This window comes from Lissotriton vulgaris, chromosome 8 (genome assembly GCF_964263255.1).
Source record: "Lissotriton vulgaris chromosome 8, aLisVul1.2, whole genome shotgun sequence".
In the NCBI taxonomy this organism is placed as follows: Eukaryota; Metazoa; Chordata; class Amphibia; order Caudata; family Salamandridae; genus Lissotriton; species Lissotriton vulgaris.
In genome coordinates this window covers 1,527,393,026-1,527,420,496 of record NC_141696.1, presented here as the reverse complement: position 1 = coordinate 1,527,420,496, position 27,471 = coordinate 1,527,393,026, and the positions used below count along the sequence as shown (strand labels likewise).

The 27,471-nt window shown below is 46.8% G+C and overlaps 1 protein-coding gene across 1 annotated transcript in view; it reads right to left on the bottom strand.

The window, feature by feature from the left end:
* The window catches only part of TTF2 (transcription termination factor 2), a 146,683-nt gene that overhangs the window by 57,657 nt on the left and 61,555 nt on the right, over window positions 1-27,471 (bottom strand). The window contains exons 10-14 of the mRNA XM_086935653.1: window positions 26,620-26,701; window positions 23,850-23,969; window positions 15,202-15,352; window positions 12,561-12,666; window positions 10,548-10,738 (exon numbers count right to left, since the gene is read on the bottom strand). Of these exons, the coding sequence (XP_086791779.1) occupies window positions 10,548-10,738; window positions 12,561-12,666; window positions 15,202-15,352; window positions 23,850-23,969; window positions 26,620-26,701 (650 nt within the window). The remainder of the gene's footprint in view (window positions 1-10,547; window positions 10,739-12,560; window positions 12,667-15,201; window positions 15,353-23,849; window positions 23,970-26,619; window positions 26,702-27,471) is intronic.

Below are 27,471 nucleotides of genomic sequence, written 5' to 3'. Positions count from 1 at the left end.
CCTCCGGTTCCCTCCGTTGCCTAAGGAGAATCCTCCTCCTACCTCCAAAGCCTCATCGTCCTTCTCCTCCTCCACCGCTGCCTCCTCCATGTTCTGTGTCTCTGCCGCGCTTTCCGTCACCCCCCACGGGGACTCTACGGCCTAGAGTCCCGGTTCTGCTTCTGCCTCGTGTCCGACCAGCGGAACGCCCGAGGCCTGGGAGGTCTAGATCAAGGTCCGGAACGAGACACCGGTCAAGGAGTGACCGTCGCTCTTCAACAAGGTCCAGGCATCGTCAACGTAGAGACAGGTCAAGGTCCCGTCATACGGATTTTTCTAGTGCCCGGGACTATTCGCCCACCTTATTGGATTCCCCTGTTACAAGGGTGTCTCCGGTTGATGACATTGTGTCATTTCAGGAGGTGTTATTGAGAGGGGCAACGAAGCACGGGATTACTCTAACTGTTCCCACACCTTCAACATAGGTGATTTTCGAGACCCTACACAAGTGGCAGTTGTCTCGACCCTTACTGCCTTTGGTGCCAGGGCTGGAGGAGCCGGCTATGAAGCTCTTCCTGACTCCGGAGTCCACGAAATCTGCTCCTTCCCGGCTGCATAAAAAGTACAGGCCCCCAGACTCCGATCCAGCGTTACTTAGATCGGACCCGGTGCCGGACTCAGTGATCGTCACTGCGGCTAGAAAGCAACACGCTACTGCCCCGTCCTCTACGGTGCCTCCGCACAAAGAGGCGTATTATGGATCCAGCGGGAAGGAAAGTATGCGGTACGGCGGCCACGTCAATGAAAGCCGCAAGTGCCGCGGCTCTCCTGGGTCGGTATGACTGGTCTCTATGGGAGTCCCTACAACAGTTTCTGGAGCACCTTCCTAGGGACTAGAGGGAAGACTTCCAAGAAATCATCAACGAGGGCATGATGGTATCTGTTAGAAATGGGTATTTCTGGCTGGCTAAGGCTTGCGCCAAAGCCAGGCAGAAACCACCATTCTAAGTCAGGGCAAGGAAGTCACCCGCTAAAATAATCCCTGCACACCCTCTTGGTAGCTTGGCACGAGCAGTCAGGCTTATCTCAGAGGCGATGTGTAAAGCATTTGCGCACGCACCCATCAGCAACAACCTCCCAGGCCCCCCACAAAAGTAACTCCACACAAGGTTATATAAAAATAGCCTTTGTATTATCACAACACATCAGAATCAGAATCACATGATGTACATTGTGCCATAGGCCCGGGCAGAATTTACAGGGGATTATGTACATATAGGACAGGGCCACATGGCCCACTGTCAGGAATAAGCACTTTTAGAACTAGCACAATTGTAGCACCAAATAATCATGTAGCACACAACCAGTAACCACTGGTAAAAGGTAAGTACCACCTAATCAACCCTAACCACCTTAGGAAAATATCACGCAGGGAACCGGGAACTCACTAGTATCACTATACTAGGAAAACAACCACCTAAGCATGAAAATACATTTAGGGGTATAGGTAAGACATGACGCATAAAAACACATTCAGCGGTGTCAGAACACAGGGTGCGCAAAACATAGTACACACAGTACATTTCCTAACACCCAAAGCATTAGCGCATGAATCATAATATCACCTAAATCACATTTAACCCAGAAATCATATGTAGCACATAACTCACATCAAAGTTCAGATCGCGCCACTGCGACAAAGCCTAAACGTAGCCGCTGCCCACTACTTGATGGGCAGCTGGGGGACAAGAACAGGGCCTAAACGCTGCAGCTGGCACTAAGTGCTGCGCAGCTGGGGAAGGCCAAAGAAGGGGTGAAAAGGAGTGCGACTCACTCCCGAGTCCAAAGACATAGTCCCCTAGAAAGAAAAACCTAAACGGTGCAGCTGCCCACTAATTGCTGGACAGCTGGGAATCAAGAACTGCGACAGGGCTCTCACTAGCCCTCTTGACAAAGACTGCGCCATAGGTTGGAGCCATATGGCTCTAGGAAGGCATTTTGCGCATTTTTGGAGCCCTCTAGGCTCAGAAACAATACATGTGTCCCCAGGAGCCCTCTAGGCTCTTAAACATAATGGGGCCTCGTGGGAGCCAGCTGGGCTTGGGGAGCGTGGGGCGCGGCCCACTGCCAACCGGGGCCGCTGTACCCTCTAAAAGGCCCCCATGTGCATGGAGACTCGTGGGCTCTAGATACAAACTGCCCCAAGGACGTTGGAGCCATGGGGCTCTGAACAATTCATGGGTGGCGTGGGAGCTACCTAGCTCCTTGAATAAGAATGCCCCCATCGTTGGAGCCATCTGAGGCTCGGCGAAATCATTAAACAAAACGTTTGGGCGGCCCACTGCCATCTGGGGCCACCCTAATGCACCAAGACACCCGCTGTGCCTTACACAGTCACCAACACACGCAAAGAGCTTCTCCCCCCTTCAGCCTTTAAACACTCACCCGGCCGGAGGCTCCTCTTCCTCAGGCGGCGGTAACCGAGCTCTCCCGACTCCTGGGAGCTCCGCCCGACAGCGCCCTTGCTTCACCCGGTCCCCAATCTCGGGACCGGGGCTCAGAGGAGCCTGCGAGGCTCGGCGGCTTCTTTCCTCCTGGCGGCCCGGGGCTCTCTGCAGCTCACTGGAGCCCCGGTCCGCGGGAGGACTCTGCTTCATCTCTCTGGGGTCGAGGAGGCAGGGTTGGCTCCCGACCTACTCGCTGGAAAAAGCACTTCCGGGCCGCACGCATCACTTCCGTCCTGCGGCCCCGCCCACAGTCAGGCGGGCAACGGCAGCAGCATCTCGGGGGCAGCACCCTCGGTGCGGAAAACAACCATAGAAGCGGGGTGGGCACCCACTAAGGACGCCATAAACAGGGTGGCACCCGTAATTAATTAAATAAGCGAATCAAGGGGCAAAATGCAGGGTGGGCACCTGCGCTGGCGTAAACAAGGGCAGGAGCGCTTCCCCCGAGGGAAAACAACAGCGCTCTGCCCACACATGGGAAATAAAGCACCACGAGGCGCAGGGGGCAGAGCTAAAACCACAGGCCCCAGAGCAGGAAATGACCCCCACAGCAAGAAGGGTCCAAAGAAGTCCTGGAGCATCAAGACTGAGCAAAGCAGCTCCCAGCAAGACAATTCCTCCAGCATCCAGGGATCCAGGGGCTGGGCAGGGCCCAGGGAGGCAAGCCTTCCCCCTGGGCCCCAGCAGCAGCACACCCCTGGTGGATTCCAGTCAGAAACAAGAACATTGAAAATGAGGTCACAGCCTCATTTTATACAGAAAATCACTTTGTCTAATGGTGCAGGGTGGGGGCAAAACCAGACGCAGCTGGTTTGGGAGCACTCTGATGGGCTCAGCCCCTCATACTATTCACTGGCCAGGCTAGGGTCATTAGACGCACCACAGGGGGGCGGAGCCAGCAATGTGTGGGGAAAGCCCAGCCCTATTCAGGTCCCAGGTGCAGCCCCTCCCTCACATCAGCATGCTAATCTCAACACTCACCACCGGGGCAGGCCCAGCCTGACTCCTGGAGCCAGGCTCATCGGCCAGCTCCAGCCAATCACACGCCAGACACAAATTACACAAACATGCCAACTTCTAGAAGTGGCAATTCCACACTAGACACAATCACGCCGCGTACATCTTTGCGCAGCATTTATTCACACAAGTCCGCACATACCAAACTCGCATCTGCATTCCCCACGCATCAGAGTCTACCAGGGACAAACATTCCCCATGCATTCCTATGGGAGGGCAGGCCAATCTCACACACACACACTCAGAGAGCGCACACACTTTACACTGCGCCACAGTGCTAAAGTGCGCAAAGACCGGAAATCATTATAATTATGTAACACTAAAAGGCAAAAAGTTCAGGGGTGAACCTGCCAGAAGGGCCACGTCCAACAGTATCCAACCAGGTGATCAGCTCGGCGGCAGATTCCTCTCTCCTGGCGGCTCATGGATACTGCCACGGGATTAATCGGAGGCGTCCTGCCTGGTTGCGCCTGACTTCGCTAAAACCGGATGCGCAGCAGAGAGTCGCCAACCTGCCGTTCTCTGGTGCTACGCTCTTTGGAAAGCATGAGGCAGAGGCTGAAACCCTGACGGCCGTCGGGTTAGAGAAGCCGAAAGAGCAGAAGAAGACCTTCCGTCCCTTCCAGAGACGTTTCGGTGCCCAGGGAAGAAGGCAAGGGCAGCCAGCTGGGCAGCAGCAGTACCAGCGGCGCACATTCCAGAAGCGCCAGAGGCAGTCCTCCTCGACGCCTAAAGTCCCGGCCGGGTCTAGGCCCTGAGGTGCTACTTCCCCCTCGTCAGTTACCCACTCCGGTGGGGGGGAAGCATACAAAATCACTTGGCAGAGTGGAGAAAAATTACTCAGGACAAGAGGGTGCTGAATATTGTTTGCAATGGATACAGTCTTCGTTTCGGCAGCCCGCCTCCAGCGATTCCACCGGTTTGCTCGCAGATCCAACTGCACGAACTCCAAGCGGAGGCCGATACCCTGTTAAGAAAAAGGGCAATAGAAGACGTCCCTCTGTCTCAAAGGGGAAGGGGCCTTTACTCGCGGTTCTTTCTGGTACGCAAGATAGACAAGAACGAGTTCAGGCAGATTCTGGATGTGTTAAGAAAAAACGAACAGGACAACCTGACCAAGGTTTAGCACAACCAAGACAGTAGTGTAATCAATATTATTGCGGTGCTGCACACTTCCAGTGCCTGTCGTCCCAAGGTACAATTCCCGATCAAAAATACTTTTAACATATGACGGAAGGAGCACTCCTTAGGATATCTCCGAGACGATGCTTTAAGTCCAAATAGTCATCTTCTTTATTGTGGTAATTATACCAGATAAAACAAACAGCCAACGCGTTTCGTTCCTGTGGCGGAACTTCGTCAGGGCATGAACTCTGCTGTATAAGTTCAATCAGAGAGATGGTAGGTGTATCAAGAATCGCGGGGGAGAGTCATCAAGTATGAGCCATGCAGATATACTTGCCCAAGATTAGATTCAATTATGCGAGGAGTAAATAAACAGAAAGGTGTGTTTTTTCTTCTTGCCCCTTGATAGATAATTATTCCCAGTATGCTGGAGAAATAAGTATCAGAAAGTGCCAAGTTCGGCTCTTGCACGGTCATGAGATCGTACAACCTGGTCGGTCTTCAACGATACGAAGGGGCCCAGAGGACGCTTAGTTCACCTCTTACGTGGCGGTATGGGCTCAGCCAACAAAGCACAGAATCCCGGCATGCTAACAGGGAAAGGCGAGTCCCATTCTGGATTTGTGACAAGCAAACAAATGGGTTTGCAGAGAAAAAATTTGCATGCTGTCTTTGCACCAGATTTATCCTCCGATGCAGAGGGGAGACTGGCTTTGCGTAATAGATCTGCAAGATGCGTACTTCCACGTGCCCATTGCAAGGAAACATTGGAAGTTCCTGCGGTTCCTGGTCGGCACCAATCTTTATCAATATACCGTACTACCGTTTGGACTGAAGTCTGCTCCCAGGACTTTCTCAAAGTGCATGGCAGTGCACCTGCGAAAGAACAAGGTGTTTGTCTATCCGTACTTGGACGACTGGCTGATCAAAGCCTCCTTCTTCCAGGAAGCGCAATTGCAATTAAACAGGACGGCCGTTCTGCTGAACCAACTGGGATTGCACAAACATGTCCAAGTCTGTTCCGACTCCTGTCCAGTGCCTGCAGTACTTGGGAGCCTTCATCTATACTCTTTCAGCAAGCGTGTTTCCTTCGGAGGAGCGATGGTTATCGATCCTTCGGAAGGCTCAGGCTCCAATGGCTGCTCCATCTACAACAGTGAGGACGGTGTCTTCTATACTGGGGGTCGATGGCCTCTTGCATCTTCCTCAAGCCATATGCACAGCTCCACATGAGGCTGCTGCAGGAATGTCTGGAGGACAAGTGGGACCAGAAGCGAGGGAGCTGGGACGACAGGATCTGGCTGTCGCTTCACGGTCAACAGTCCCTGAGACGGTGGTGTTCAGCAGAGAATCTCCTCAAGAGGGTTCCATTCCACAAGGACATTCAGAGTAAGACTATTGTCACGGATGCTTATCTCCTCGGCTGGGGAGTACATTCAGGCCAGCTACAGATTCAGGGTACATGGCCCCCTGCGGAAACCACGTACCACATCAACTTCCTGGAACTCAGAGCGGTTCACTTGGCACTGAAGGCCTTTCATTCGTCCTTCCAGACCAACTCCTTGCTTGTGTAGACGGACAATACGACCACAATGTATTACCTCAACAAGCAGGGTTGCTCGAGATCGCGCACCCGGTCACTGGAAGCGCAGGCGATCAGGCACTGGCTGCTAGCCAGAGGATTGATGATAAAGGCCACTCATATGCCAGGAGTGCAGAATGCTCAGGTGGACGCTTTCAGCAGACTGGTGCAAGAAAACCACAAGTGGGTTCTGAACGACGAGGTACTAGAAAACCTCTTAGAGAGGTGGGTCACTCCAGACGTAGATCTGTTCGCCACCGCCGAAAACAGAAAATGCAGAGACTTCGCCTCCAGGTATTACCAACCGGGGACTCTGGGGAATGCACTCTGGATCAACTGGTCGAACAGCTTTCTGTACGCTTTTCCACCCATTCCCCTGATTCCGGCCGTACTCATCAAGCGCTGTCAGTCCAGAGCACGGATGATCCTCATTGCTCCAGAGTGGCCTCGACAGTGGTGGTTCACGAACCTATGAGGTATAGTGTGCACAGAGTCCCGTGGAACACCAAAAGGTAGGCAGAAGTAAAAGTAGATAGCACCTTACTCTCTATTTGTGGTAGTGTCGGCCAGGAGTAAGGCTTTATCAGTGGGTAGTGTTAAGCATTTGTTGCACAAACTCAGGCAGCAAATGATGTCACACACTCAAAGACTGAACTCAGAACAATTTGTTTGTATCAAAAATATTTAGTTATTTTATTTCTAGAACCAAGCCAAGCCTGGTGCAGGTAAGTGAAATAAATGCTTTGCAAAATCATATGCAGTGTTTTACAGTTGAATGCAGGTTCAAATGCAGTAGGTTGAATTACAGCTAAGTCAACAGTTCGGAATTACTTTTTAGTTAATTTACAGATTACTTTTGCTAATCCGTGTGATATGCCTAGATATCACACCGAGACATCTCCTAGACAAAAAGGTAAGTAATTCACTTTTAGTACATATGTACTTTTTCAATGTCCTATACAAACCAACTCCACAATTTAAGAAAGCCAGTAATTGCAATCCTATGGGAGGAAATGGAGTGATTAGTTTGCATGTAAGTACTAATTTGTGGGAGTTGGTATTCTAAGGTTAGAACCAATGTTTCCCCAGGGTCGAGGATGCCCTCTCGGTAGACCCTCAGCGGCACTAGGGCGGACAGGTGCAGAGAACTGAGGCCCAATGTTATCCAATCGGGTATAGTGCGCCTCCGGTTGGTGGCAGCTTACGAGCAGGCCACAAGGTTGTGGGAGCAAAGCTCCTGGTGTTAGGCTCAAGGCAAAGGGGGATCCAAGTTAGCAGACAAGGTGCACCCGCAGCGGCGCTGGGGCGGCTGGGTGCAGGGTGTTTTGGCATCGGTTGCCCTGTTTTCAATAGGATTTTGGCTGCAGGCTTGGTCCAGGAAGACTTCCAGGAGGAACCAACAGCTGGGCAGGTAAATTGGAGGGCTCGAGGACATAGGTGCACTTCAAGTTCTCTTCTCCTGGGCGCAGGGCGGCTGGATGCAGCGGCGTCTTTTGAGGTGAGATTTCACCTTACCAGGCCACTCGTGGTGGTGGGGGGGGGGGGGGGTTCAGTGGGGGGGGGGGTCTCGATGCAGAGGCTGCAAGCGACATTGGGGAGTCCTGGAGGGGTTAACCCACGGTGGACTCTGACTCTGGATCGCTGAGGACTTCGCTGGGACCGGTGGGCCACGGACTCTCTTCCTAGGCATCAGGTGCAGTGGTGTTTCCAGGTGTCTGGTTTCTTTGTACTCCGCAGGCTCAGAGTCTGTCTTAGGAGTTTCTTTTGAACAGAGTTGTTGTAAGTGAGACAGTTTTTCATTTAATAAGGGAAGAGTCAGGAGAAGGGACCCTGTTCTCAGACTATGCAAACCACATGATCTACAGCAACACATCCAGCAAATGGAAAACATTATTTAACCTCTAACAATCAGTTTTGCAGGTTGCAGTGCTGTAGATTCACATGTACCCTCACACCTCCCCGGAAGCGAGCTCACAGTATGCTTTTTTTAAAACATTAAATTACCTATTAAATACAATTTCCCTCACATCACTATACATAGACTATCATGCATCACAACACTACACTTACTCTCACCTGTCAATGAAAACACAGTTTGAAGTGGGGTCTGTTCTGCAGCATTGTGGATATTTGGGAAGGGGTCACAGGTCACCTCCATACCTATTTCCTAGGAATAAAACAACCTGCAACATCCCTGCTCAACACTAGATGGCAAGAGAGTGCAAAGCATGTGATCCACAGCAGCACTTGCTGCAAGACTAGGGCCTGATTTAGATATTGGCGGACTGGTTAATCCGCCACAACGGTGACTGATAGCTCGTCCGTCGAAATGTAAATCCCATAGGATAGAATAGGATTCATATTTCGGCGGATGGGATATCGGTCACCGTTGTGACGGAGTAACCAGTCTGCCAATATCTAAATCAGGCCCTTAATTCTCATCTGGTCAAGGGATGCCAGCAGGTCTTTCATGGACTCTGAATTACATCTGCGAGCGTTCGATGCCTCTTTGAGAGCGCGAAGATTTGCGGTTCGGACAGTGTCGCATTAGGTCGAAGGGGCTGAACGTTCCATTGGAAATAAATAAAAAGCTGCTCCTGGCCCAAACAATGAACCGATCGATCTATCTTGACCATATAGGCATGACATGTCGATCTCACACTCTGAATGGTTTACTGGATTACACCGTTTCCGTTCAGGAGAAGCCAGAATCGTTGTATGTCCAGGCTTCCCTCTCCTTTTTAACATTGACAGATCGTCACTTATTAAAAAATCTTTAGAAATATCTAGTCAATTTTAGATCACATCTTTTCCCAATCTTCCCACCATTATACTGGGATATACAACATGTCCCCAGTATTACTTTGGCAAATTGAGAAGTTATCCAGCGAAGTGCCCCTTGAATGGGCCCGTGGGGCATTGCAGCGCCAGCCCAATGAGGATAGGCCTGTTCACGAAGCATGCCACCTTTGGGTGGGTAAGGGCGATTGTTTCTACAAGTTAATGCTATTGGTGATCAGAAAAATTCCAGGCCTCTAAATTGGTTGCCTGATTTTCAGAACAGTATAACTTATAGTTATTTTGAGTGGTCCAAACAATGAACAAATAACCGCCCGCAGAAGGCAGCTAGCCTTGCCCGATAACGGTCTTGCCGTGCCAGTCTATAACCGAACAATGCACTGGCTCCCTCACCAAACACTGCCCTGTTGTGCATGCCGAAACACTTCGAGCAAGTTATGAATGTCTAGTTCAGTTTGTGTCTCAGATTACATATTTGATCCTCGAACACGTTGTAAGCAAAAGATACCCTATATTGTGGTGAAGGCCTGTACCCAGTCTGCAACCCAAATCAGCACCAAAGGGAAGGCAGGACTGAATGAGCTACTCTCACCTGGTGCAAGACCACTTGAAGACAGGAGATATCTGTCATAGCAGACAGTGCAGTGTTACTGAAGCCTACCTCCCATCAGCCCCTGCAGTGTCCAGAGAAGTTCAACGGAGTTTAAAAAATACTGCTTTAATGCTACGGATATATGGCAGCCAGTTCAAAACTATGGAGTGCACAATACCATCATCTTGTCAAAACTGTGTCCAGAAGATCCCCTATTTACACAAAAAGTGAAGTCCATGGTGTTCTCGGGCTGGGTAGCTTGTGTTACTGTGGTGATGTGTAAAGTTTGATCTGCTCCCTCTGAGTAAGGCTCCTTCAGACTATGGAGATGCAGACTACCCTGATCTAAAAATCTAAAATTCATACATTTTCGTTATAAACTTTGCTTAAATTGGTTATGAAAATGTTAAGGTTTCTGCTATATTTAAATAACACATTTAAGTCGAGTTTCTGCCACATGCCCAGAATAATTCAGAAGTGTGATGCTGTGAATGACCTGAAGACTTAATTAGCACATCAAGTTAGCATGTTTATCTAGGTGGGCGTCTGTTCACATTCAACACATCAGGGAAGAAACTCATTTCGCACATACTGAGGCAGAGCTGGACTAGGATATGCTTATACAATACACAAACATTGCAAGCATCCAGCAGGCAGCTTACATGCAGAACGTTTAGCACTATTTTTCAGGGTAGGCAGCAAAGGCACAACAGACCGGTGACTGAATGTTCAGGATGCACTTTGCTACAAGCATTGCAGCGAAATGCATTTTTTTGCCTTACTGCGAGATCTTACTGGGATTTTCACAACACTCCTGAGTCCGGCTTCTATCCTATCTTCAAAGACGTGGCTTTTGAAGGGAGTAATGGCAAGGGCTAACTATTTCGGGCACTCTGTACAAGCACTAGCAAACACTTTCACTGAGACTTCCATGCACTTTACTTACTTCAGCAAGGAGTACATGTCCAGCAGGTTGTTCTGGATGGGAGTCCCGGTCACAGCCCAGCGGGTTCCTGCCCGCAGCTTGCACACAGCGATGGAGGTCTGCACCTTGGGGTTCTTAATATTGTGGGCTTCATCCAGAATGACACGAGCCCAAGCGATACGTAGCAAGGTCGAGCACTGGAGAGCCTTATCCTGCAGGGAAGAACAGGTACAGGTTCTAAGCATGACATCAATTCTGTTTTGGGCCAGAGGACTCGGTTCTTTTCCTTTCAGTAGCTGTTAGATCCTTTGTGACAATTTATCTGGCTTGCGTCAAAGGAAAGTTAGCAGCAACATCAAAAGCCACAGGTGCTCCTACTTCATCTCAGAGTTAAAAGATGTGATTCCTAACAAAGTAAATTCACTTCTACAGTTAGTCCCGGACACCACTAAAGCCAGCATTGCAGCACACAGGGAGCACATCTGCAGTAGATGGGAAGCACATCTGGAGTAGATCAGAAGAGTGTTGGAGTGAGTGCTCTGGCCGTGTGATAAACAGTGCCCCTAAAACAATGTCCACCGTGCAACAGATTCCAAAAGGCACAGAAAACATTTGTGTAGAAAGTGGTGGTAAAATTCAGATCTGGTACATTTAGGACACTGTAGAAGAAAACGGCCATTTTAGGAAAAAATAAATCTTAAAATTGGAAAATATTTAGACATTAGTTAGTGTGAAAGTGCTGCAGCTACGGAAGAGGGGCTACAGAAGAGAGTGGCCACTGTCTATGTAAGCTCTGAATGAACTTCCACTTTGCAACAGATCAGTCTACAGAGGTCAACCTTCATGCCACATTACATCACCTTCAGAGGCTGTGCCTGAGAAACCAGGAAATCTAAAAGAATGAGAGAAGCATTGTGTGTACCAGTCCAGCTGACCACAAGGCAGAGCTGGAGAAATAAAGCACTTAAGTTCCACACAAAGGTTAAAAGAGAAAACTCAATTAAAGAAAAGAAAATAAATAAATAAAGATTAAGCAGTTTAAATATAATACACAGAGGCAACATAACCCAAAGTTTGTTAAATGACAAGCCTCCAAAAAACAGGAGGTTGAATCTACTGGGAGACTACAAAATGAAGGAAAGTGCACAAACTTTCATAACCAGAGTAGCATTAACAGTCTATCGGATCCTTGCCCATCCAGAAGGCAAACCAGATGCAAGTTATGTTCAAAAGCTTTGTAAAAGCATTAAAGTATGGACACCCTTAAGCCACAAAGATGGAGCCCGGGATGGATCAGCAAATAAACTTTTATTTTTATTAATTTAGTAGTGTGAAAGTAATTTTATTTAAAAAAGGGAAAGAAGTGGCACCAATTACCTGTCAACTCTCCCCAGAAAAAGGTCAAAAGAAAAAAAAATAGAATCACAGGTGTGGGGTCAACAAAGGAAAGAGGGGAGGGAAAAGGAAACACAACTCATGAAGGAGGGAGCAATGGGAGGGTAGACAGATGAGGGCAAGAACATGGGTGAGAGCAACAAGGAGCGTGGGGTGGGGAATATGCGCACGAGAGAGAGCGCAACACAGAATGCAGGGGAAGAAAAGCCCACGACGGAGACTGCTGGAAAATACATGCACCTATTTAATGCTTAAGCAAAAAATAAGTAATTCTGCAGAAAGGAACAGTTGAAGGACACAAGTAAAGTGGGTATGCTCCAGGAGGGGGACTAACAAGACGGATAAGACAAGCTAGTGAACACGAAGTAAATGAAAGCAACAAAAAAAAGCCAACGAAGGGTCAGCAACAGGCTTTAATCCCACTAAAGTCTTGGGAAGCAAACAAATGACCATTTGCAACCAGACACCTTGCGCTGCCTGGTAGGTTTGACCTAAAAATGTGGATTCAGAGAACTCACTTCAGGCTTGGACCCAGGGGAAATATTTAATAACCTAAAGCGGAAATGTGTATTGGGAGGATGGATTTCTTCACATGGCGCCAACATCTCCTTCTTTGAACTGATTAACAAAGACACTCACCTCTACATCGGGGTCCTTGGCAGGACTATTCCCCTCATCCTTCATCACTGGAATTTCCTTGGCAACAAGACTGTAGGTCGTCACGACGATGTCGTACTCAGCGAGACTAAGTGAGTAAGGATACAAAGATAGGGTTATGCCAGCGGGTGTGAGGACAGCTGACATAGGAAATTGCTAATACTTTACGGGTCACCACTCAGAAACCATATCCCACGGTAATGGGTCATATTTAACTTTTTAAACAGAGACCACTCCATTCATAGTCCGGACTTAAAGGCATGACCTGATTTGGAATGTTGCTGCGTGACCCTGATCAGGAGCCACAAGGCACAGCAATAGGCACCAAATTGGACTGGTATCAAATTGTGCCTTGGGGCTCCCCGTAGACAACCCTGCTGGCAAAACGGCTCAGAAAAGTGATGGGTGGAATGCCTACAAACGTCCCAGCCACTGGCAATCACAGTAATAGTCCAGCCTAAACTACCAGCACACATCCCTTCTGAATGAGAACACAACTCTAGGCTGGACCAGCCTTGGTGGGATACATCACTGAGGTAAGTACAGCTTGGATCCTACAGTACAGGGAGTACGGGACCCCAATCTGGGCATCACCATTTCAGAGAGGCACCCAGCTTATAACGAGCCTGTCACAAGTTCAGATCCCATCAATTCCAACTCAGCCTTACAATCTTCAGAGTATGGTATATAAGAGTAGTAATAAACTGAGAAATAATAACAGTGATTCCTTATAGCGCTAGCAACAAAGATTGCCGCCTAAAGAGCAATATGAAAATGTTCTCACCACCATCATTTTCATGGGGCATGACAACTTAATCCTGATAGGGCGACTGTAGTTAATCACGAATAGTTCTTCTCTTAATGGAATCCCAGTCTGTTCTATAACTTTTCTCTACCCCATACTCACAGGACCAGAAGAATCTGACAGAAGGTTTGCGTGTCAAAGTCTATGAACCATCTTTTGCTAACGAGTAATACAGCTTCCATAAAAATTCAAAGTTTACGTGACTCAAACACACCCTTTGGTCTACAAATAATTAGAGAGAAACAGAACAGGATAGGCACCAGATCCTAGAAGGTGGACAGATTTTCATGAGCATGTCTGAGTCGAATAAAACATACACATTCCTCGTCTGCTTCCACTTTATAAAGATCCTTCAAGACAAACAACCACGCAGAATTGCCACAAACTAATAATCGCTTTGTCCTACCGTAGATTGTGAAAACCAATTTTTGATTAGGATAGTGTGAATTGTTCATGCTGAGCATTCAGTAGTAGTTTGCTACTCGGAGGACAACGTTAGTTGCACAGTTCCCTCGTATTGAGACAGGGATATGGTATGTTATCTGCTTCCAATGTAGAAACATCAGATTAAGATATTCTCCATACCATAGTTTCCACAGCTCTTAATATAACAAAAGACCGTTGCTTGGCAATGGGGTGGGGTCTAGCTGGGTAGAAGTTTAACATGGAGGAAAGCAACTGTCTGAACACTCATCAATTACTAAATTTACAATCGTAAAGTGTAAAAACTGTCCTAACGAAGACTTTTCACGTTAAACAACAAGCTTACAATTATTTACTCTGAATGGACTTGCACAGGCCCTTTCTCTGCAATGCAAACCATCAACCCTGTCCACTGAGTCACTCCTCCTCTGCATTGGTCCTCAACTTCTGAGCTGGCCTGCAAACAATCTCTTAAAATACATTAAATAAAAATAACTGAAAATCATCCTATGGGGAGGGGTAAGAGGTACTGGTGACAAACTATATCCATCAAATCAAAAGTGTCCTGCACCCCGACCTAAGGGGAGCTCTTCCCATTCAGGTCTACCACAAGAAGAAAGGCTGGTCTCTCCAAATCGTGAAATACACCCAGTACTTAAAGTTAGACTTCCATTTGAGAATATCAGTCTTTGTCAGGGAGGGGAGACGGACTTACAGTACATTTATAGAAACCTCTCACATTTTCTGGATTAAAAAGTCCTTGAGAGTTGCGCTCTTATTTTTCTTCAGTCAAACTAACACGAAGCATTTATATCTGAGAGACCTAGGCCTGGGTCTCGTGGCCCTAGCTGATCCAAAGAGAAGCCCCAGGAACTAAGAATCTCTTCAGAGCCCAGCCATTAAAAAGCACCCTCACCTGGTCTGATTGCACCATTAAGAAGCAAACCGCCACAAATCCCTTGCCTGATTTGACCATTAAGAACTCTTTAGGTCTGAGAATTCCTTACCTGGCTGGGCCAACAAATACCACACTTTCTTATCCCTCTCCTGTTTGACCTAGTAAAGCTAACCAGGCCTTTGAGTCAGTTCAGATTTGACCACCAAGAGGCCTTTTAGAACCTCTCTCTTAGAAAGGCTATTGGAACCCTCCCACTTCTGAACGTCTGTTCACCGACTGGTTAAGTGGCGCTCACCGAAAGAAGAATCCTTTTTCTGATTGGACCATTAAGAAAGATCTACTCAAAAACCCATTTCCAGGTTTGACCACTGACTGACAATCCTCTCCTTGCTTTGACCACTGAAACAGCCATGTTTGGAAATCCTTCACCCAGTGGCAAGGAAGACACACCCATGTCTGGAATACTTTCCCTGGACAGGCAATTGATAGGCACTCACGTCTGACTATCCCTCTCACGGTTGGGCCCATGGAAGAGATAGACTTTTAGTTTGCTACTGCTCACACGCTTCTCCACTTCTTTCTTCCAGTGATGGATCAGGGATGCTGGGCAGATAATCAGTGTTCCTCGAGAGGGCACGATTGAAGAATCTAAAGACAAGTCAAAAGCAGGATGTTATTGCATGCAGCAGCAATATCGATACATGCCCCTTCCCCTTGTATCATGTAGAACACATCTTGTCAACTGGAAGGGAGAACAGTCAGGAAGCAGAGTCAAAGCGCTTTCATGCAGACTAAGGCAGGAGGGTTGAAATTATGGACACTAAACATTTTAGGAGTGAGCAGTGTCTGGAAAACTTAGCAGCTGTAGCTTGAACAGTGTGCTCTGATTAACATTTGCTGGTTTTATATCCTGTCATTGGAATCTCACTGCCAGGCACGGTTTAGGAACTTGTCATCACAGTAATCAATAGGAAAATAAGATAGACACAGCATTGCAGGAGACACATGCTTATAAACTAAGTTTGTGGGTGAGGGGGTAGGCAGGTGGGTGACAACTACATTTAGTAGCAGGTCTCCTAGTGGTATGCCACTTTAAGAGGACATGGAGGGTTCCTGCTCCATTTTATCTTTCTTTTGGGCATAGTACTAAAAACAGTGGCCGCAAAGAATCTGTGTACTACAAACAGAATCAAGTAATAGAATGGAGGCAGAAGGAAAATAAAAAGTTAGATGAAATGAATTACATTCGTAAAGCTGCAAAACCACCATGAAAGATATTACCTAATGGATTTAGAACAAACAAGTTACTGAAATTCAGTTATGCGTTTTCCGGTGGATATTCTGTCTTCCCACATATCTAACCTTTTGAATTTGTTAGAATACTTAGACTAATAAAACCTTCAAAGTGCATGAAGTGCCTTCGATCAAATAGACCAGGACCATCCCAGAAATTTCGCTACTGCAAAGACAATGGGAGCGGAGGTGTTTGTGCGCAATATTCATTGTGCGTCACCACTCCTTCTGGTGCCCAGTGTCCTGCATATTGGCGTCAGCCACGATCGGCGCAGGGCAGACAAACAGATGGGCCAGTGACTCCAATTGTGCCGAACATTTGGGGCATGCTCCATCGTCCACTATGACCCATCTAGCTGTGTAGGATTTAACTGGTAGTGAACCTACCCTGAACTGGAAATATAACTTCCGATCATGTGGTTTGGTTATTGTGTCCCAATACCTCTCCAGGCTTGGGGATGGTTTGAATTCTATGAATCTGCCTGTGGGTGTGGACGGGTCACCATTTCTATAAGTGTTATGGGTCACCAGATGCCAATATTTCTCTTTTAGGATCGCCTTGGAGGGGGAAGGGGGCACATGAGGGGTTTTCCCAGAGTGTTGCCATGCCTATACTTACTCAGAATGCGGTGCCCTCCCGTAGCCATTTGATTTTGTGAAAGCAGTCAGCATATATTAGATTTTTTAGGCATGCCGCATAGGTTACCAGTTCTGGGGTTCACCAAATTCTTCGGCAATATAATATAGGGCGCAATCTCGCTATATCTGCCAGTGCCCTTCTGCCTAAATCATAGAGCAATGGGTATACTGGGGTGCTTTGCGGGAGGCTCGTGACCTTGCGTAAGAAGCAATTTTCAGCTGCTGTTCGCTTTAACAACTTTTCAAACCCCCAGAGTTCCGCGCTGTATTGCGTGGATCTGACCACTTTCATATTGTAGGTTTGAAGCTCCGGGCTAACTGGTTTTGTCAGGGAAGTTTCACAATGATACAGCACAGGTAGTGGTGGTTTTGACAGTTGCTCCTCTAATCCTACAATAAGTCTTAGTTGTGTTAATTATTTCTGGATAGATTCTTATTTGCATCGTACTGGTGCCCCTCAAGGTAACCGTAACATCTCACGACCACAGAGGCTGGCTTCAACTGGAATCCCAAAGGAATTCGTTGTCAAGAACTTTTTAGTACCAATTGTACCTCGGCACCCCAAAAGTCCGATAAATGTTATTCTCTCTTGGAGATTTAGTTGTCTGCGCAATATTTGATTCCCCGGAATGATGTACGATTAGAAGAAAGGTTCATTAGATGATCCTGTAAGAACGACAGCGTGTTGCTTTAAAAGTCCCTCCAATGATAGGATTCCGATAGATCCTTTGTACTTTACGTAATGATTATATGTGACCAATGACTTCCTCCGGATGCGACACCATACTAATTTGCGTGGTATCTCTGTAGATGGGAATATAAAAAGTCCTATGTTCCACACGCATTGATATCTGCGGCGATTAAGCATTAAATGACAGCTCCAAATATGAGAGTCCTTACGAGGGAAACTTTAATAAGTCCTTTAAATGCCACCTCGCAAAACTGAGATATGGGGTGTTTCGAGGAGGTGTATCAGAGTAAGCTTCAGGAGAGAATAACATTTATCTGCCTTTTGGGGGTAAGACAAGTCACTTGCATTGGATCAGGATGAAATGTAGCCTAACAAGGTCTAAGAACTTTGGTCTTCTTGAAAAATCTTTTGACAAGACTATGATGTTTCTCAATCACAAGACAAACGAGCCTTGAGGAAGTTACGTTTAGTAACAAAACACTTGTCGGCTGCCTGCATCAGTTCTTCGGGATCAAAGCAAAGAAGAACTTGCAACAATAATACTGTACCATGTGTTGTTAACAAGAAGCGTATTGAGAGTAACTATCTAATAAGACATTAAATCCCTAAATGAATGCTACATTTTTGATGTTCTCTTTTTATATATAGATATTAGTACTGTCCATATCAGAGATCAATAGTCAGGACACTCTAAACAGTTGTTTTGAGGTGGTGGTGGTGGCTGGCCTCACCTGTCCCATTTTACTATATTTCAAAACTGCTTGGAACTATCACTAACACAAACCAGTCGGAGGTCCCGCCATCTGCTTTCGTCCCATGCTTTCTTTGCCTTTTCCTGGGCCCTCCTATATTTTAGCCTAGATGACCATACTAAGACTGGGTCCCCTGCCTTAATCGCATCCCATAAGAACCTGCGGGCCATTCTACATTCCTCATTAAACCAGTGGGTTCCTTTCATTTGTTGAGAGCTCTTGACCTTGTGATGCCTCAAAAAATGGGAACGTAGCAGGGCAAATAATTTGCGAATAGCAGTTATATTTGCAGGAACCTCAGAATTAGCTGAGCAAGCCTCTAGCTCGGCTATTACATCATCAATACCATTATTAATAGTAACTTGGATTTCGGGCTTTGCTATTATCTGCGCCCACTTCAATCGCCTCATATCGTTTGTAGGGACCACGTCAAGGGTGGTCAATATGCCGGCTGGCTGTGTGAGTACCCTCTCTAGTAACAGGTCAAAGGTTGCACACACAGGATTTTGATCGCTCTTTACCCGACCCCTGGAGATAGTCTATACGGCTAGAGCTGTGGCCATTGGTAAATGTGTTTGCCCCGTGTCTATTAGAAGATCTTCCATTACAGCCCATAGGCCGTTTTCCAGGAACATAGAGTTGATTTGGATTGTTAAATCCACCCACTTTCTTATAGGAGTAAGTTCCAATTTTGGAATGCCCCACTGAGTGTCTCTCGCATGCAAGATCATGTTCTTCTGTGGCAAGGGGCTCGAAGGTCGAATTAAGGTCTCCTGCAATTAAGATTTGGGAATCCCTGGAGTGCAAGTCTAGGAGATCGTTGCGTCGCTAAAACTTTTGACTTCTTCCCCCCACTCAAGCCTCTTACATAGACATTATAAATGTCAATATTTACGTTCGTGCCAGTTTTCAACCTAATTCCAAGGATGTCTCTGCTCTGTGTTGGGAGCATCTGGATATTATAGCGGATTGATTGGCGAACCCAGATTGTCAATCCCCCTGATGGAACGGCCATTTCCCCCACTGGTAGCTGGAATATGGTAATTTAAATAACCTATGCAATAAAAAAAGGGGCTCCATCAGCCATGTTTCCTGGAAAAGGCAAATGCCGTAACAATTGATGAAGGTGAGCTATTGGGGGGTGGGGAGGGAGGCGATATTCCAGGATATTACAGCTAATTTGTTGGTGGTGAGGCAAGATGTCGATTGCCCGACTGCAGTATCAAGCATTATGCCACGGTTAGCCTGCTTCTCTTCATCAGGGATAGGTCTAGCTGATGTGATTCTAGGCATCTGATCAGTGCCAATAGGTGGTACCTGGATACAGGGAGTGGTGGCAATACGAGTTATGGGAGCGATATAAGGCTCCAAAGCCATTTGGGCCTCACTCAGTAGTTAGTCATTTGCATCCATTGAGGAGCTTCCTTCCAAAAAAGTATGTTTGCCTAGCAGCACGATTGCCCTGGCTGTCTAATGGAAATCACCTGAATTGAATGGAGGAATTTCCGGGTGGGCTGGTGCGAAATTCCAGTGCAAGAAGGTTTTCTGCCAGATCAACCCCGGTTAGGGTAAGCTCAATGTGATCTAGTAACTCGGTAGGGGAGGAAAACGTCCGAGCCCTGATGAGGTCATCTTGTAGGACTGAACGAAAACCCCAGACTGGGCGAATCCAACGAGAGGCTTTATTGATCAGGGAGTCTGTAGTTTCAAATCCGTTTCTAGGGTCAAGCTTGGGCACGTTAACCCTGTAGACTTTGGGTGCTTCAACCAGATTAGAAGTAATTGGTTGGGTCGGCCTATGTTGGACATCACAGAAGGAATATTGTACATGAGACAAGGAAATAGGTCTGGGGCATAGTGATTGGCCCGGTGTTGTTGACATGTTATGGCGGGTATTAAGGTGGCTGGTGCTGAGATTAATTGGATGCTTGGCCAGGGTGAGGGAGGTGACTGCTTTATGAGGTGGGCCACACTAGAGGGTAGGTTAGGACCATCGGGGCAGGTACTGATCCCCTGTAAAACTGTCTCACATCCAGTGCGATTAGCCTGTCTGGGCTGTTGAATGTAGCTTGTCGTAGAATTGGGGCTCAGTACCCTGGACCGGAAGGAATCCTTTTGAGCTAGACGACTGACCAGAGGAGTAAGGCTCTCGATCATCAATTTCATAGCCCCTATTTCAAGTCTGAGGGCGTTTATGAGATGGTGTGTTCCCTGAGATTCTAGGCTGGGCCCAAGTCCTGTCCCTCCGCCGGGAGTCAGGGGTAGCTGGGGCATGTCTTCCCGGTCTACGTCCGGCAGGTCAGACAAGGGTGAGAACCTATTTGTGCAAGAAATTACAGCACCCGTCTGTTGTGGAGCAAAGAAACCGAGCAGGTTTAACTGCGACCCAAGGCACCCACAAGGACCCTGTGTCTAGGACAGCAAAGCAATCAGGCTGTTTTCCCGATTGCTTTTTTGTTATATCAAATTGTCTACAAGCCCTCTGTTCTTTCACATGACCTATGTTCTTTCCAGACTAGCTGCTGTAGCAAACCTGCTCTACTTTTCTGTTGAAACTTGTGCCTGTCGGGCACTTCGCAATCTTTCTTCCATCCATCTGTCCCCTCCAATAGGAGGAGAGGTTGCATGGGCTGGCTCCAATTGATGCCCAACTGTTTGTTGGGTTCGCAGGTCAGAAGGGCAGTTTAATCTTGAGCTGTTCTAACCAAACCAGTGAGAACTTTTTAGAAAGAAACTGGTTTCAAGGTGGATCCTGGTGTTTTGTACAAGATATTAATTGGTGTGCTGGAGTCTAGCGCCAAGGGTTTCATTTTACTCGAGTCTGGTATCATCTTAGGAGTTTTACCATTAATATAACGCTACTTATAGCTTTTTTTTTTTAATGTAGCACATACGCATTTTTTACTCTCAAAATCGTTCTTTATTTTCTGATGTAGCTATGTTGACGTCTGTATGTCATTGTGACACTGCTTTACAAAATGTTAAAGGAGCCAATCACAAAAGGAGGAGGGAGCACACTGCCTAGCATACTGGCACACAATTAGCCCAGATAGATTGTGCCAGGTATGCCAGGCAGAGTGCACTCTCTCCTCTGTGATTGGCTACTTGCTGAGTTGTTGGGCCAATGAGCTCTGGAATGCACCTGCGCTTTGGGAATAGTAGAGAAATCTAAGATGACTGAGCAGAATTGCCAACACCCCCACTTTGTGGGGAGTGAAGTAGTGTTGCTCACTGGTTAGAGGCGGCAGACCCGAGAGCAGAGGACGGCCCGGGACCAGGGTTCGATTCCCGGCGCGGCAGGTTTCTGGACCAGGGTCAGCGGACTCGATAATTCTCTCGCCTCGGTGCCCACTCTGATCAGCGATCACACTCGGCAACTCTGGGCATTAGCTTGCCTCATCTTCACTAACGGCCCCACCAGACCGCCGGGGATGCCTGGTCTCACCCTGGAGATACCCATTAAGGGACCATCTCTCAGGGAAGCCAGGAAGGGTTTCGCAGCGGTCGAAGCGCCTTGGGACCCTACGGGTAAGTAGTGCGCTATATAAATGCTTATACATTTACATTTACTTTCATGTGTTACGCTCTACTGGAGAACGACAATCCTGAAGCACGTGTCTAGAGATACTCCGCATTGGCTGCACCAACAATGGTGAATACTAAAGACTTTCAACTAAAGTGAGTGTTATCATGCAATCATGTACCACAGTGCTTCTTGGCTAATTGAGTGCTGGTATGCCAGGCAGTGTGCTCCCTCTTTTTGTGATGCGCTTTGCTGTCTTAGACACAGGGTCCTTGTGGGTGCCTTGGGTCCGCAGTTAAACCTGCTCGGTTTTCTTTTTGATTCCTCCATGGACACAACTGCAAGAGTGCAGAATAAATGCTGTCATTGACAAATTCCATAGTTCACTGATTTGAATTCCGTTGACCACGAATGCAGTTATTGTACAAAGCCCTGGTTTCTCTTCAGTTGTGCCTGGTAGATCTGGTTCACAAAAGCCTTTTGAGAGATTTTTTGTGTGTACATGTTTAAAACTTCTATATTTTATATTGTACTTTTGATTATTTACAAGACCATTTTATAGTCCTCCAGGAGATGACTCACATGAGCTCAGTTTATTGACATGAACTCTTTGCGAGGGGAGAGGCAAGGAGCGCTGTAAAGGAGTCACAGGATAAATAAATCACAGTGTATCACTGAAAAGTCTACTGAAACATTGAGGGCGGAAGTGTGCGATAGTCAGTGGAGAAGTGCTCATCCGAGGGTGCGCTCTACAAATATGCATAACACAACAACTCTATCACCCCGGAGGGTACCCTGGCGCAGGGCATGGCTTCTTTGAATCCCCCGGAATAACTCACTATTGTAATGAGGGAAAGAGTTTTGTGTGGATTGCTTAATTTGCAAGGGAGCACTTTGTAGCAGTGGTCCTCGCATACTAACAGCCTCATTGCGAGTGCCCCTGAATGCCCAATGGTGGCAGTCATAGTGTTACTGTTGGTGTCAGGACTTACGAGCTCTGTAGAAACAACATAGAAGTGTCACGTTTCCCCAGGAGAATGTCTGCAAAGCAGTTGAAAATCGAAGGTAAGCTGCATGGGAGGCAGAGATGGCATTTCCTTGGCAGTTCCTACTTTTGCATAGAATTCTCCAGGTTCAACCCATATTCACAGTTAATTACACACCGCCAGCCTCAACAGGAATCACTAACTCCGGTGGTGTGAAATTCACATTCTAAACCGTGGCACTCGGAATGAAGAACTAGATACACGCCCATTGGAGGTGCCATCATGGTCGTACTGAGATTGGCCACCTGATGGGAAAAGATGGGGTGGGTGTGGTTTCACCAGAGAACAGTGATGTGGCATGGGAGCAGTCTTTTCTGATTTGCAATGAAACCTTCATAGCAATCAAGAGGCAATTTAGTGTCCAGCTTGTGTAGGTATGCCAGTCAAATTGAAGTGGTCCATTAGCCCAAAACATATGCCTTTTCTTAAGTGGACGCAAATTAATGATGGACGGAATGCTGGATGAATCATACATTCACCCCCAGTCAAGAGATCTGGGTTAACTCCATCGAAAAAACCATGGCTTTAGGTTCAGATCTCTGTACTTGGGTGAATGTATGACATTGTTCTGCATTCTGTCCATCAATTGTTCTTTTTGCACTTTTCTTAAGTCAACGGCGTAATGAACTTCGAGAAGTACGAAAGAGTAAGAAGGGTGGGCCCTGGCCCAAGGCTCAGATATCCGCTGTAATGAAAATTGTTTAATGCAGTAGGATAAATAGCAAAACCATCATTCAATAAGATGTAGTGAGAACTTTACAATGACAAACCTCAAACTTTAAAGATGTGATGTAGTGATATCTTGACCCACACCTGTTGACTGGGCACTTAACAGAGCCGAAATATAGTACAAATCAATAGGAGGAACACTGTCAATTTTCATAACCGAACAATGTATAGTCGAGCATCAGATAATAGTTCACATTTATTGTGCTATAATCGGTGACCTTTGGGTCATGAACAAATGTTACCCTGAGAATGTGGAGGGTTTCTCTACATCGGAGGGGTCTATAAATCATTTTTTATTTCAGTAAAGTACTCTTGGGAACCAGGAGAGTTCTGAGTAGGACCTTCCCACATACAATGTGGATGCCTTTTCATGCATATTTTCAGATCTTTCTACGGCCGGCATTAAGCACCTTACTAAAAGACTACTTAAGCTAAAGTGCTTGAGGGGATTAACGGGAGCAAGAGATGTTACCGTTCTTGGAGATCCAGGCCTCCAGCTTCTTGTCTTCCTTCTCTTTAACCTTCTGTTGTTTCTTCTGGGCCAGGATGAGGGCGATCATAGTTAAAGTCTTCCCCAATCCCATGTCATCAGCTGTCAAAAACAATGCATGCAAATAAAAGAGGAAAAAGCACTGCTGTCAGACAGGAGAAAGGAAGGTACTAGAAAATAAATCATTTATATGAGGAAAATGGAAATAGCACGGCCTAGAGTACAAGGTGCAGTCATTGAACAGACAACGGATACACCAGCCAAATAAGATCATATTTACCTGTGACCTGAGTTTTAAAAAACATTATCTCTAATAGACATCAGTCTTACCCTGCTCCCCATGGGAACAGTCCAGACCGAACTGACAAGCCAGGCCCTCCCTTCACCAGAAAAAAGCATCCTGGGAGCGGTTTCGTGGCATCACCCCTCATCAGCCAGGCCAGCTTGAATCCAGTGGAGAGGAGAAAGGCAAAATAGGCCAAAATAGAAAAAATGGACTCCAAAAAGCCCAGGTAAGGGTCTGGCCTCTTGGTCCTTACAAATGCCAGACGTGGTGTTGGGGAGGAAAAGTCCTCTGCGTGGTAATGGATGTGCAACCCCTGCTCGTAATGCCTCAACTGTACTAATGTCTGAATTCCTAATACAGATTTTTGTTGGCATAGGCAAACACGGATCATGAGTGTGTGCTTGGCATAGTTCTGTCTCATGGACTGCGTCTTGTTGAACCGGGAGAGGCACCTTAAGTGCTACCCTCCTAGTGGTGAAAGGATACTCCTTTTCCAAGGAGTGAAGCAGCACAAGCGCGGTGGAGGCAGCTGGGTGGACACACTGAGAAGAGCGAGCCTGGCTCCCCCGTACACTTCAAAGGGTGCTCTTTGATTCAGTGATCGGTCAAGGTAGGCACTTGCGTACTTCGCAGGAAGGAGGTGGGGCAGGTAAGAGAATCAAACTGTAGGGATAACCTTTTGATACACATCCCAGAGGCTGAGATGCAGGTGTGAAACTTTAGTCACTTCCATAGGCTGTGTTGTGGGGCCATCAGATTTGGAGTCGCTCCTCATGTGACAGACTGCTTCGAAAAGGAAGAGAGGGCAAAGGAATGAGTGCTTGAGTATTTAGCTGAACAATAGATAATTGCTGCTGTGCGTATTTTTTAGAGGAGTCGGAGTTGCTCCCTCTGCCTCGCACCCTCCCCCGAGAACCTTGGACTGGTTGGACCATGCTAGCCCTGAGAGACAAGTGCTGAAGGTTGCTTATAGTTTACCCTTTATTGGTCTTCTTGCTTAATATTTTGGAATGTTCATCTACGTACATATAATCTCAAAATCTGGAACCTCATTTATGCCCTTTGCAGACCCAATATTAATACATATGAATACATTTTAAAGAGCTCATACAAGTAATAACGTATACTATTGTGCAAGTAGAAATGGTACTTGTGCATACATTACTCATGACCATTACAGTTTGACAGCGCCGCAACAGAACACAAAGAATCCATGTGTTCCAAACTGGGCGACTCATAGGAAAGGCTCAGGATGAAATGGTAACATACTTTAATAACGGTTTGAATAAGGCCACAAAATTGGTCTAAATTAAATCATGATTTACGAATGATATGACAACTTCAGCTAAAGTAGAAATTTTTAGCACGAGGGAAGCAAGAATGAATCACCTTCACAAGGAACATACAAGAAGATTTACTCTGAGGCACTGATGAATAATCAGAATATGATGCTTGTTTAGGTACAATCATTTATATCTGTTTTTTAGGAAAGGTGACCTATAAGCTGGGCCAGTAACACCCAAAAGGGCAACACTAGTAATGCAACGCAAGAGTGGACATTTCTTTGTGTTGGCCAGCATTGACCCTTCACCAGTCCACGTGCAGTTCTCTGCAATCTATTGGAGGATGAAGAAACATGTTCTTAACCATCTTATTGTACTCTGGCCACGTAATTGTATAGAGGGAGCGCAATGTCAAGAATTCGATAATACGCCCAATCACAGCACCATCGGACACACTTTGGCTACCCATCACAGTGGACTCTCAAGCACTTATTTGAGATTTACAGCTTCTCACTAAAGTAGGTACCCGTACAAATTGATTTTTTTTTTTTTAAATATTGGCCTTTACGTCCACCAGAGTACAATTTGGATGTCACGACTGATGCTAGCCGTTTATTGTTCGACTTGGTGTCACGATTTGAGAAGACAAACCCAACAGGTAAGGATTCATAACTACACCTACAGATTATTTAAGCACAAAAGTGAGTGCATGGATTAGTCCAAGACAGCACTTGGGGCTACAATGCAGGAAAATGTTTAAACGCAAAATTCTAATGATGGAGGTACAAGGCAGGAGTGTTTACATTTCTACTAAAAGACTCATTTTCTTGAGAGCAATTTGGTAAGTTTAATGGGGCCTAATCTGGTACCTTGCCCTGAGAGGAACTCTGTGACATCCCATTTGAACCACAACACAAGTTTCCTTTTCAGGGTCAAGGGTTCAAAGCGGAAGAGACCCCCAAAATGCTAAAAATTTAGTTTCCTATAAAGATAACTTGTAGATGCATGTGTGGATACAGGGCGAAAGTAAAACTTTTACCACAGGTTTGAAGATCATACGTTGTCATACCAGATAAAATGATGTTTAACTGTGGCCAAGGTGTGCAGCAGGACCAGAGAGCTCAAATGTTGGCCATGAGCCCACACAGGACTAGCTATTCGAAGTGTTTGGTCACCTGCTTACCTAAAATTCCTCCAGACGGTTTCTGGGCCTCTCTCCAGAGCAGCCACGCTAGCGCTTGCTTTTGATGTAGTAGCAGAGGGACCTGCAAACAACAAATCACAGCACAAAGTGAGTTAGTGCTCTTCCAGAAGGGCCATTGAAAATAAGGGTATGAAGAAGAAGCAGAACATCTTTTTGCTGTCCTGGCTAAACAAAGATTACAAATAATGCAGGAGATACTCCAACACAAATGTATTTCGTAATCACAAACTGTTTGCAAACAGAAACGTTGATGGCTAAACAGCCATTATCAGTGCTTACATATTAAACATACGATAAGGCTGATAACGAATGAGAAATTCAGTGATAGAACAGTACACAGAAAATCTAATTTGTTTAAATATATATATGCACACATATACAGGGAACAGTAAAGTATGGAAAATATTTAATGGTTGCCAGTGAAATAATCTTAATGACAGCCCCTAAACCACTCTGCAGTGCTTTAACAACGTCAGAGCTTTTAGGGCTATGCGACACGGAAGACCACTCCACGGAAGACCGTGGAGTGGTGTGGCTCACTGGTTAGAGGCGGCAGACCCGTAAGCAGAGGACGGCCCGGGACCAGGGTTCGATTCCCGACGCGGCAGGGTCGTGGACCAGGGTCAGCGGGCTCGATAATTCTCGCCTCGGTGCCTACTCCAGTCAGGGACCACACTCTGCAACTCTGGGCATTAGCTTGCCTCATCTCCACAACGGCCCCCCCAGACCGCCGGGGATGCTTGGTCGCACCTTAGAGATACCCATTAGGGACCATCTCTCAGGGTGAGCCAGGGCGGGTTCCCCAGCGGTCGAAGCGTGGAGATACTCCTC